Below are 12,847 nucleotides of genomic sequence, written 5' to 3' on the forward strand. Positions count from 1 at the left end.
AGATGAAACTTTTTTTGTAGAAGCATTTTTTAAATTTGAACTAGCACCTGTAAATTTGATTACACCACGTTATGTACGAGAAGCTGCAAAAGACACAGGCGCAAGTGGAATGCAAAATTATTTTTGTGTAAAATTTTTTATGTAAAAATAATGGGCAATACATATTGCGTCATCAAGTTATTGAGGTCATGTACATATATTGTGCGTTAAGTCGATATATTGATTATTGCGACAGGCCTATTTCAGTTGACAAGAAAATACTTTGAATGTTGCGGAAAGTGTTGACGCAATTTTCCCTGTAGTGTCAAAAATTGTGTTGAATATCAATATTTTACAAGGTACTAGGGATGTCAATTTTCGATAATTTCCATGATCGATCGTCGTTTAAATTAACGATCAATTAATCGAAAGACGGAGCGAGCGCAGGTTTGACTAGGTGTATTTGGAGGTTATTACTCACGTCTTATTCGGCACAAATCCAAATGTTTCCATATTCGCAATGTATTTGAATGTTAAACTATTATTTATAACGCCACACTTCTTTTTTAAATCTGTTAGCTTAATTAAGTCAGATATATTTAGCTTTTTTTTTTTTATGAAAACAAATTGTTATTTTTATTTAGGCCTATTGCTTACATAGGCTATAAGTTTTCCTTAAAGCATCCCATTTTGTCCCAGGGCTTGGAAACCCGTGCCTAGGCAAGTTAGGTCCTACAGAAGGACTCGTGAACGATGCTCTTAGTTGTAGCATCACCGTTTAGTGACACCATTGAATGCTCCGGGAAAACGTATAGTCAAGTGTCGGTCACATCGCCTTTTAATTGCTGTTTTGAATCCCGTAATTATTTAATTACAAATTATAAGCTCTGATTATGACAAGTGTGGTATCGATCATCGATTAATCGTTGACATCCCTACAAGGTACTGTATCAAAGTTAGAAATTCCAAAATTGTGACAACTTCATAACACATATTAGCTAGAAATCCACTGTTGACTGTCAGCCATGATTAACTTATTCCTTAAGCAAAAGTGTCAGAGGGTTACTAAGATAAATCAAGGCGCATTCGGCTAGTCATGTGATCATAACGTGGCAGCCTTCATGAGGAGACCCACTCCATGCAAAATAAAACATCTTTTATTAAGATTCTGTTTTGACTGGAGTCTCATCTGTACATCATTTAAAACATTTTTCAAAATATTAATTATTGCATTGTGCAAAACTTTGAGGAGGGAGGAGTGCACCTTTAAAATAACGGTTTAATGAAAATGGATGATTTTGAAGATTATTTTACTTGCTTTACCAACATTTTTTCAATGAAACAAATAACAAACTGACAATGCATTTGCAGCACAAATTGGCAGAATGTCTCCACATTTAAATGTAGAAACGGAATTAAGTTGCTAAAAGGACATCGCAATCCACAATTCCTCTCGAAGAGGGCATCAGGCCACTCACCCGCACGCGGAATCGGAACATGGCGAGGCGGACACAGTGGCTCAGGCAGGCCGGGGGCAGGAACCAGGCCCGCGGAGGGGGCGTGGCCTTGCTTCCGACGTGGTTGACGATGAGCTGTGCGGTCTGTCGCTGCCCCTGCGCCCGCCGCGCCCACTCCGGCCAGCGATCCTTGCCAAGCGTTCCGTTAAAGACCACCACCAGCTCCAGTCCGCCTTGGTACAGACAGGCCTGGGAGAGCGCCGCCAGATAGCCGAGCATTGCATTCCACTCGCCTCCACAAACCCAGTCGGTCTGGTAGCCCCCGTAGAGCCGCTGAAGGCCAGAGTCTGCGTCAACCAGAATGCGAGCTGGCGGAGGAGGCGGAGGCAGCGAGCTGGGATGATGGGGATGGTAGTGGTGGTGATGGTGGTGGTGTGGGGGCTGACGGCCTGCCGTTCGGGCGAGCTTGAGAAGATCTACTGGAACTGCCGCCCCAGGGCAGCGTTTCTCTAAATACTCCTGAAACCCTTGAACTCCCATATTGTGTCTGAGCGCGTGAGATGGATGAACCCTGTTAAGAAGTTGATTTCTAGGCTGTGTGCTCAGAACTAGATCTGTCCGGTTATACTTGGATAACTAAAGAGCTGAAATGTCTGGTAAAATTATCCCACAAATGCAAATGTCAACCGACCCCCTGTAAAATTCCAGATAAGCGCGGCTATTTTGTACGTTTGGTCGTGTAAATGCAATCTGTGTCCATTCCTTACTGTGTCAATATTATAATCCCGCTAGTCTCTCTATGTTGATCAATTACAGTGTTGCACGGTGTACAACGTAACGATGGAGGATAACGGCGCGCACGCTACAGTTATGATGTCGACAATGTTAGTATCATCACAATATAATCCTATTTGTATCCCATCTAGCTGCAAACTAAACAACAACTACGCCGTTGCTATCCAACATGACCGTTAGGAATTCAAACTAACTTTAGCTGCTAGTGAACACACTATGTCCTGTACTGGTTAACAGTTATAAAGAGCTACAGTTTGTGGCTAACAAACTAGCTCGCGCACTTAGCCAGTTAGCGAAGATCCCGGCGTGATTGACGCGTCAACTAGTCGAGACAAATCGGGGGCTGCCGCGATTCGGAAAGAGATGAATAATTAAGGGGAAAATAAAGTAAAACTAAAATAAAACAAAAACAAAAGCCCGACGTAAACTCCCTCGCTCTCTGTCTCACTCACGACTTCATGTTGAGGAGAGGAACATACTTTCATGCGACGTCGGCCATCTTGCGACTTCCCCGCGGACCGACAGAAAGTGGGAGGGCAGGCGAGCTGAGGAAAGTGGGAGGAGCGATGAACCCGGTGACTGGGGGATGTAGTTTTTCCGTCTGAAAGGGTATCTGGATTATAGAGTAAAAGACTACAACTACCAGTACAGCAAAAGGAAAGACCCATATCCTAAAGGAACGGTTCATTCAAAAGTTGATAGGGAAAATTTATTGAGTTGGAAAAGCTAGATTAAAATCACTGTCTCTGAAGTTCTCAGTTAGTGTTGAAATAAACTATTTAGGGCTGGTGGACCGCAAGCGGATACCAGGGACTGTGCAGTTAAGAGAAGGAAAAATAATGAAAAATGTTACAAATGTAAATGCCTATTTAAGGGCTGTCAGATATTAGTTATCTGTACCACAACATTTTCAATACATTTACCAAAAAATGTATTATTATTATTTTACTGTTTCATTTTTCGTTCTGCTAGAGACTGTTCAGTGATTATTTTATGTTTTTCACAGTCCTGGTTGTCAGTAAGAAATCAAAGCCAAGTCTACATAGAGATTTGTGGGGGGAAATATTTATTGATTTAAATATTGTGTTCACCTCTTCTCACATTGTCTGTAAAACTGCTTTAAAATAAATAAGAATTTAATTGAAAATGTTTCTCTTTAACTTAATATATAACACATTTCCTAATAGCATGTAGAAAGAACATGTAACACAGTAAATCATAAATATTTCCCAGGTAATATTTAATAACATTCTTTGGCTTCAGTACAGTAACACAATTTAAATAAGAGTTAATTTGGGAAATAACATGTCTTTATAATGTTTTTTTTTCACATGGTACAAATGGCTCTTTATTTATTAAAATATGTAGCCAAATAGCATCATATTTGGGAGACCTTGCCATCAAAACATTTTTTTTTAAATCCCTGAATTAGAGATATATGGTACATGTTTTCAAATAGGCCTGTATCCTACTTCTGAACCAAAAGCATTGCTTTTTTTTTTCCTGTGTAAAAATTAAGAAAATTACATAAAGATGTTCATATATAAGGCAGACCATAATCATAGACTGTATAAAAACATGACCATATTTATTTCTGAATGGGTTGGCCTACAAATTGACGTCATGACTGCACAACAAAAAAGATACACATAAACGACACTAGAGCGCGCCAAAGTAAAAGTGTTTGGTTATAAAAGTTAATTCCTGAGTTTTGTGTCAACTGATTGTGAAAGAGCGCCGCGGGTTCAGACAGACCGCACGGCGGCATTTATTTCGGTTTGTTTGCTGATGCTGGAAATCCAAAATGTCCATAGCAGCCAGATCAGCGCTCGTCCTCTTCTCAAAGAGCACCGCAAACAACGTAAGCCTCCGCTTAAAATATCAGTCAACAAATGTCAAGCGCATTTAGTGTGCCGTGTGCAGAATATAGAAACAGATATTCGTAAAGTCAGGTCGGGGAAAGGTGCCCTTATTGACTCGCTGTGTGACAGTGAAGGTCAATATCTACTCACAGGTGTCATCAGTGCATTTATTGAGATATTTTAGACTTTACCTGAACATTCCATGCTATGTTTCAAATTATGAAGCTGTTTAGAATTAGATATTTTATGAAGCACCAGTTAAAATGAACACTGCTTATGCAATTTTCCTTTTCTCTGCTATCTAATAATGACAGCTCTGCAGTGTGTTGCCAGAGGAAGAAATCTTAATATACTGTAAGTTTGGCCTTAAGGCTTGTTTTATCATAATGTTTGACCCTATTGCCCTACATTTGATGATTTATTTAAATGAAAACTAATTACAGCATGACTAATCTTTTCCTGCAGCCCTTTACTGTCACCTCACTCCCTCTCCCTATTCATCCGAAATTACTTTAATTTAGGGCCTGTACTATACTTTGGTTAACATCTTCATTGTAGGTAATATGAAATCTTAATGAATTATTAAGCACTTAAATGCATCTCCACTGTTCCTCCACTTCTCTCTTGTGCTTGTAAGCTGATTTGTGTAAGCATAACCAAAGAATGGATTTGACTCTCTCTGACTAACCACTCCAGTTTACCCCCTCTGATTCATCAGCCCACCATGACCAGACTATTGTGAGTACTGGTTTTGCAAACTATGTGCGTAGATATGTAATGTCTGGGCTTGATATTTCGATACCTCAACATACAATGAACAAAGCAACAGTAAACATATTCACAAGGTCACTTCCAGGTATTTGGATCAGAGTTTTGCTAGAATATAAAACACTGTTGTATTTTGATGCATTAATCTCAATGTGGCAATTTAATATCAGTGACATCTGAATAAATAAATAAAGGCAAGTATAATATTGTGAAATGCTGAACCTATGACCAGTAGAGTTTAAATATTTCTTGTACCTGAGATTTGACTTCATGTTGCCCTTTTTTGTCAATGATCTGTTTTGCATCTTTACCCAACAGCCTCCTCCTGCTAAATATGGAGGCAGACACACTGTGACTTTGATCCCTGGAGATGGTATTGGACCAGAACTGCTAAACCACATCAGAGAGCTTTTCAGGTTTGAAGATGAAGCGCTCTATAAACAGACTTAACCAGAAAACAATAAAGTAGCACTCTTATGTTTTTATCATTCAACAATATTCACAGATTCTGCTGTGTTCCAGTGGATTTTGAGGTTGTCAGGGTGGATTCATCTGCTTCCTCTGAGGATGACATCAATAATGCTGTTACTGCAATCAAATGTGATGGAGTAGCACTTAAGAGTGAGCATGAACAAATGGTTCATCAACCACAGAAATGTTTGCTGCATATTAGTTATATAAATATATTGGTACCATATCAGTTATCGGTTGACATTGGATATTTCATAATTTATTTCCTCTAATGCTACATTTAAATTACCTTTGTCATCATATAACAAAGTGACTTAAAGTTAACCTTTAAAAACACTAATAATTTAATAACACTGTTAAATCTTTAGCAAATCTCAAAATCAATATTAATTTAAATTATGTATATTATGCCAACATTCACTCTATTAAATTTAATGTATTTAGACAAAATGGTATAGAGTGTTAATATCACCACTTAACTTATCGGCCATAACATACAAATAATTATAGGGTTATTATCATATTTAAAGGAATAGTAAATATTTGCTGAATATTTACTCACCCTCAGGTCATCCAAGATGTAGATGAATTTGTTTCTTCATTGGAAAAGATTTGGAGAAGTTTAGCATTACATCACTTACTCACCAATGGATTCTCTTCATGTGAATGGGTGCCATCAAATTGAGAGTCCAAACAGCTGATAAAACCATCACAATAGTCCACAAGTAATCTACACGACTCCAGTCCATCAAGTAACGTCTTAAACTGAAAAGCTGTCTGTCTGTGTCTGTAATAAACAAATCCATCATCAAGGCGTTTTAACCAACCGTTACTTCTGGCCAAAATATCATCTCAACTGAAGCAGGAGAGAAATATGCACAGAACAAGCACCGTTTACAAGCGAAAACAATCTAAGATGGTTACTAAACAAGTATGTCAGTGTATTTTGATGTGAAAAGACAACAGGGGATGGACTTTTTCCCTGGAGAAAGCGCTATTATGGATTATGGACTTGTATTTTGGCGAGAAGTTATGGTTTAAAGTTAAAATGCGTTAATGATGGATTTGTTTCTTATACATCGTCTACATCTTGAATGGCCTGAGGGTGAGTAAAGTTTCAGCAAATTTTCATTTTTGGGTGAAATATTCCTTTAAATTGCTGGTCATTCCTACTGTATAAAGTATAAATCAAGATTCTTTCACAGGTAACATAGAGACTAAACACAACCTTTCCTCCATCTCATAAATCCAGGAACAATTTGCTTCGGTAAGATATCTTCGATGTGTTTTTTTTTTCTTTACTTGATTATCTGTTGTAAATCCAGAGGGTTAAAGGTGGGTAAGCGATTTCTGGTAGCCAATGTTGACATTTGAAATCACCAAAACAAACATGCCCCTACCCCAAAAGGGTCTCGCCCCTATTTCGGGGAGTTCGCCCCACACATACGTACGCAGCCCAGGCAATGATTAGTTCTGTGAAACAAAGCAAAACCAATGTTACACCGTGTCTACACCGGATGCGAGCGTTGCGGAGCGACAAAATACTATAGAACTCATAATCAGTGATGCTGTCTACACCATATAGATAGATATATATACATATCTATGGTCTACACTGGATGCGGCGCAGCACGACACGACAAATCCCTGACAGAAAACTGCTGCTGCGTTCTTGATTTTTAACGGACGCTTTGTCACGTCCAGTCTACTAGACAGACTTTAGCTGTTGCGGCGCAGACACGGTGTTACTCAATATTTTAATGGTTTTAACTCTCCTACAGTACATCTTTAGACCTGTATGCTAGCGTCATGCACTGTCAGTCTCTTCCTGGAGTCCCAACCTGCCACAAAGACATTGATGTCTTCATCATTAGGGAGAATACAGGAGAGTACAGCAGCGTGGAGCACGAGGTCTGTGTGTTTTGGTCTCTTATAGTTTTAGGACACCAGTTACACTCATTCCTCCAGTTTAAATCTCCTCTCTTCCAGAATGTTCCCGGGGTGGTGGAGAGTCTGAAGATCATAACACGTGTGAATTCATTGCGGATCTCTGAGTATGCCTTTAACTTGGCCAGAGAGAAAGGCCGCCGCAAGGTCACGGCAGTACATAAGGCTAATATCATGCGAGAGTCACTTATTACTTAAAAATATCAATCTCTGCTTTACTTTCAGCCAAATCACCAGACAAAAACATTGCTTCATACTAGAATATCTGCATATTAAGTTCAAATTAGTTTAGGATTGTTTTTTCTGTGCTTCATAGGAAGCTTGGCGATGGCCTTTTCCTGCAGTGCTGTAAAGAGGTGGCGGCTGGATATCCTGAAATCACATTTGATAACATGATCGTGGACAACACCACCATGCAGGTATAGAAATGGTGAACTACATAAGTGGATGATACACTACAGTCCTAAATATGGGGTCATTACGATTTTTTTTATAAGGTAATACTTTTATTCAGCAAAGATACATTAAAGTGATCAAAAGTGACAGTTAAGTTAAAAACTATAATATTACGAAAGGTTTCTATTTCAAAGAAATGCTGTTCTCTCGAACATTCTACTCATCAAAGAATCCTGAAAAAATGCATTTCATTTCCCACAAAAACATTACACAGCACAACTGTTTTACAATGATAATACTAATAAATGTTTCATCAGCATATTAGAATGATTTCTGATCATGTGACACTGAGGACTGGAGTAATGACTGCTAATGCTGAAATGAATAATGCTGAAAATTCAGCTTTCCATCACAGGAATAAGTTACACGTAAAATATATTATTCTAGAAAACACATGTATAAATATTTGAAAATTGAATTGACCTAAAAGATTTGACCTGTGGTGTATTTTGTTTCTATGTATTAAATGTTATAATAAATGGTTTGCTTGTTTATCTGTTTGTTGAATGTGGGTTTATTTGTATAGGAACAGTATTTACATAGAGATTATAGCGTAATTTGCATCTTATGTCCCTAGAAAAGGCTTTAACAAACAGAAATATAAAAAGCTACACATAATTATGCTATTAGACATTATAATAATATGAGAATATTTTACACTTTACTTGAAGTCTTACTTTTAATAATGTATTATTAAAGTGTTTTTAATGCATTAATTGTATTGCACCTTATAGTGTATTACATGATCTCATGAAGAACTGCAACCACAGTTATAATACATAATAATTATTCTTTGTTACACCTTTAGAAAGTATGATGCATTAAAACACATGACAAACTACAAGTTTCAGATGCAAATATTATAATGCATTTTAACGTTGGTTAATACTATTTATGAAAAGATATAATGCATTACAATGTACATTATACCTTTAAAATGCATTTTGAAAAAGGCTTGAAATGTTACCAATATTTTAATATACGTTTTTGTTGGTATAGCTGGTCTCAAAGCCCCAGCAGTTTGATGTGATGGTGATGCCTAATCTATGGAAACGTATTCTTTGTTTTACATAGGCCACTAGGAACACTGGGAAAAGCATTGCTAACAAGAATATTGCAAACCCCACTGCCACACTGCTGGCCAGCTGCCTGATGCTGGATCACTTAAACTCTTATCCACTCTAACACATCTGCAGTTTTACATCTCCACATTTCTTCTATACTCATACTGCTTGTATAGTCATTTGTTTTCACATGTCTCTATATCTGCTATCCCTGCAGTTGCAGACTGTTGACTTGGGAGGTCAGGGTACAGCATCTGAAGTGGTCCACTCTATTATGCTTGAGATCCAGAGAGGAGGACCGCGCACATCAGAACAGATCTGAACTTCATTTCAGCTCACACGCACCTCTAGCTCATGGAAGTCCCAGAAACACTCGTGACGCATGGTGAATTCTTCAATGAAAAGATGCTGAGACTGTAAAGATGTAGGTTAGTGATTTGAAATTTATATTTTTCTTTTGTAATTTATAAATCTATGTATCTAGCTGTATAAATGTTACAGATGTTATTTATCCGTTATGATCAAGTTGAGTTCAAGCCTGACCTGGCCTGGACTGCTGTATATTTTATTTCATACCCAACAGGTTCTGTATTGAAGTTTCCATCTTATTAATTTATTATATTTATTGCCTGTCGTTAACTGATGATGCACCAAGCACTTTCATTAATAAATGTCTAACTATTACCTCATCAAACTTCATGTTCATGCCTCCTAAGACAAAAAAACAAATTCCAATAGGTGGCACTAAAACGCTGCACTTTAGCTTTATCAAATTTTGATGCTTTTTGCATTCATTTATTTGTTTATTATAAAAAGTTATGAAAATTGATAACATGACATGCAATGTTTGTGCAATGTGCTAGTGGTTGTGTGCAGTAATGAGTGAGCTAAAATGTTTTCTTTGTGATTTTCATGGAAAAATGAATTTATATATTCGAACATATAAACTAAGCTTTTATTCTGTTTAAAAATGAAATTTGTTTTGACATGGCATTTGAGTGTTTTCAACTCTGGTGGTCATCAGTTAGATATTTTGCATCATAAATCCTGTAGGAATGTCGAGCGTAAGTAAATCTGTCATCAGTGAATTAGGAATACAAAAGTAAGAGGTTTAGATACTTGCCCAAAACACATGCCTGTGAAAGTGCTCTGTGCAAAGATTTTTGGCAGTTTTTTTTTCCTTTTGATTCATCCAACTTTTTCTTTTTTCTTTTTTTATGACTGATGCACAGAAAGGAAAATCATTCAAAGTTTGGCTGAACTAGTGAGTTTTGACAAGCAAAAGCACTTGTTTTTGACCTGCAGGAGTTCAAATAATTGTAAGGAGGAGAAACAAAAAGGTCAGATGAGAAAAAGATCCATCAAAGGAGAGAAAGTCTTTAAAGGAACTAATGTCACCCTGTGGTTATTAAATCAATGTAAGCACGCTCTCTTGATGAGCGAGCAATTGAGTGGAAAAAAGAGATGAAAAGGAATGTGATGGAATGTCAAAAAAACAGTGAAAAGGAAGGAAAAATTATGCCGAAATGAAGAACAAAGACCTTAGCAGGGTTATATTGATTACATTTTTCTGTTGATCACACATGGATTCTTTCGCATGATTTGAATTATTGGCAAAAAAATATATTTTGCACACAGCAGGAGGGAGAGAGGGGCATGGGTGGGCTGTTACGACCGCTTTGCTAGTAATATACAATGGAGTACTGAAGTAAAATGAGAAAAACAGTTTCAGCATCTCAGCTCCAGCAACACAGAGAAAAACAGCTTGCGAATCAAATGGAAAAGAGCCAAAAGTAATTTTGCTGTCTGTAACTATGCTTTCAAAAACAAGACATATTGAACTGAAAAGGGCTCTCCAAAACAGTCGGTCTCCCAGTTTAAGAGTGCTGAGGATGGCAGTTTCATCACTCTTCCCAGAAGAAACACTTCTGTGTTTTTCTGTTTTCCTCCTTTCTTCTATCTGTACCTTGGACATAAAAACTGTCACAGGGAAGAAAATCAGGAATGTTTTCTGAAAGTGGCCAACTATTCAAGTTAGTCATCATAGATAATATTAAAGGAATATTAAAGGAAAAGGAAAAACAAAGTTTTTAGCCAAAGAAACGCTGAAAATACACTTAGAAATGTCAAAGTATTTGTATTTTCGTTTCCTCTTTTTTTTCTCTCTCTCTCTCTTTTACCTCTCTTCCATACCCCCACATTTACATCGATGCAGCTACTTAATGTCATCAAAAATTGAAGACGTCTTGACCTAAATGTTGCCAAAATGCAGGGCAGTTGAAAGCCCAGTGGAGCATTCACTCCATCTCTTCTTCCTTTTTTCCTCCCTCCACATGCACACCTCTGCCCCTCTCGGTCTGTCCATCACGCTGCTCAGCGCAGGTTCTCGTAGGCTGTAGTAATTAGTGTAGACACCCGCTGCCCTCCTCGAGACCTGCAGTCATCCCAGATCGGCATCAGCGGCCGTGCGCAATAGATCCAACCATGATGGAAACAACAGCAGGAGGTGCTCAATTCCCCAGCAGGAACTTACAAGGGCCACTGCTTATTTCCATGGTAACATTGGGGGGCGAATGTGAGCTTTCCAGTCTTGCTGCATGGCCTGTTTTACACCACACATGTAAGCAGCGTGTAAGTCAAGCAGAAGCATGCTTTTACACTAACTGACAGCGTTTCTGCTGCTGCTCCTCTACAGAATAAAGTGATGTCTGGATTACTACTTTGGGTGTTTCTTTTAATAAGTTGAATAAAATGTTATCAGGAGTGGTCCATTGAGAATTATTACAAACTTAATCATCTTGAAATCTACATTATGAGGAGTCACGTTTACTGTACGTCTTAATGGTAATTACACTGAATTGAATCCAAATCAAAAACTATAGCTATAAACTGTTTAAACCATCTAGATCAGTCGTGCATTCACACTCGCAAATGGGCCACAACATGGTTTGAATTATTTTAATTATTTAAAGTGAGACAAACTAAAACTGCTCAAATTCAAGACCTAAATATATTTCTAATTTAAATTTTTCCCTCAATGACTGTCATTTTTATTTCAGAACCAGGGTTCCCATGATCTTGGAAAACATGCATATACGTGGAAATTTTAAAAGTGTGATTTCTAGACCTGAAAAGTCATAGAAATGAATAAAATCCCAAGAAGCCATGGAAATTTCTATAATGTCTAGATTTTTTTTTTCTTATACGTCAAATTATGTTAAAATATTTTATCAGGTAGAAATCGCTGAGAATTTGTGAGCAAAATATTTATATTTTTTAAAAAGCAATATAAATTCATTGGAAATATAGAAATGCTGAATACCATTAAATTCTTGTAGCTTGAAGTATTATTATAACTTATAAAATATTATAAAATGAAAATTATTTTAATATATTGCCACTCCTAATTCCTGTAAATAAAGGTTTAAGGCACCTTTGTCATTACAACAAAAGTAGCAAAAATATATATCTTTGAATATTGTTTTGGACAACCACTGGTCTAGATTCAGACAGATTTACTGAATAGAAAATGTAAGTTTAGAACTTGGATCAAGCCTAATGGATGTATTTTTAAAAAATAGATGAGTAGTGCAGTCCATTATTTTTTATGTTGCTTCATAAGACCCTATATTGCATATTGACAAATAGCTTTACAGAGAAACAGAGCATTTTTCTCTGTATTTTTTAATGTGCAATGTAGGGATGTAACGGTATGAAAATTTCTTATCACGATTATAGTGACCAAAATGATCACTGTTATCAGTATTATCACAGTATTGTTAAAATGTGCTGGAAATGTTCAAAAAGTACTGATACACAAATCATTTCACCATGTTTTACATTTAAAATCAACAAACAACAAATAAAATGAGATTTTGTTTGCATAACTAAAACAATAACATTGCCAATGATGTCCGGATTTTAAATGACAACATGACTGACAACAGTTTATCTAATAGCATGTTCAAATATCTCAGCTTTGAAATAAAGCTTTGAAAAAGTTTCATAAAAAGGTAAACCTCACATTTCAGCCTTTAAATAAAGAAAA

General features: G+C 37.0%; 1 protein-coding gene and 1 pseudogene across 1 annotated transcript in view; one reads left to right on the top strand and one right to left on the bottom strand.

Annotated features, from left to right (window-relative positions):
• fam120c (family with sequence similarity 120 member C) overlaps nucleotides 1–2,745 on the bottom strand; it is a 25,583-nt gene extending 22,838 nt beyond the window's left edge. Inside the window, exon 1 of the mRNA XM_016554014.1 lies at nucleotides 1,458–2,745. Coding sequence (XP_016409500.1) covers nucleotides 1,458–1,976 — 519 coding nt within the window. The 5' untranslated portion in view covers nucleotides 1,977–2,745. The remainder of the gene's footprint in view (nucleotides 1–1,457) is intronic.
• A 1,290-nt stretch (nucleotides 2,746–4,035) lies between these two features.
• The window catches only part of LOC107741336 (isocitrate dehydrogenase [NAD] subunit gamma, mitochondrial-like), an 11,538-nt pseudogene continuing 2,726 nt past the window's right edge, over nucleotides 4,036–12,847 (top strand).

This window comes from Sinocyclocheilus rhinocerous, unplaced genomic scaffold (genome assembly GCF_001515625.1).
Source record: "Sinocyclocheilus rhinocerous isolate Xijiao unplaced genomic scaffold, SAMN03320098_v1.1 scaffold1758, whole genome shotgun sequence".
NCBI lineage: Eukaryota > Metazoa > Chordata > Actinopteri > Cypriniformes > Cyprinidae > Sinocyclocheilus > Sinocyclocheilus rhinocerous.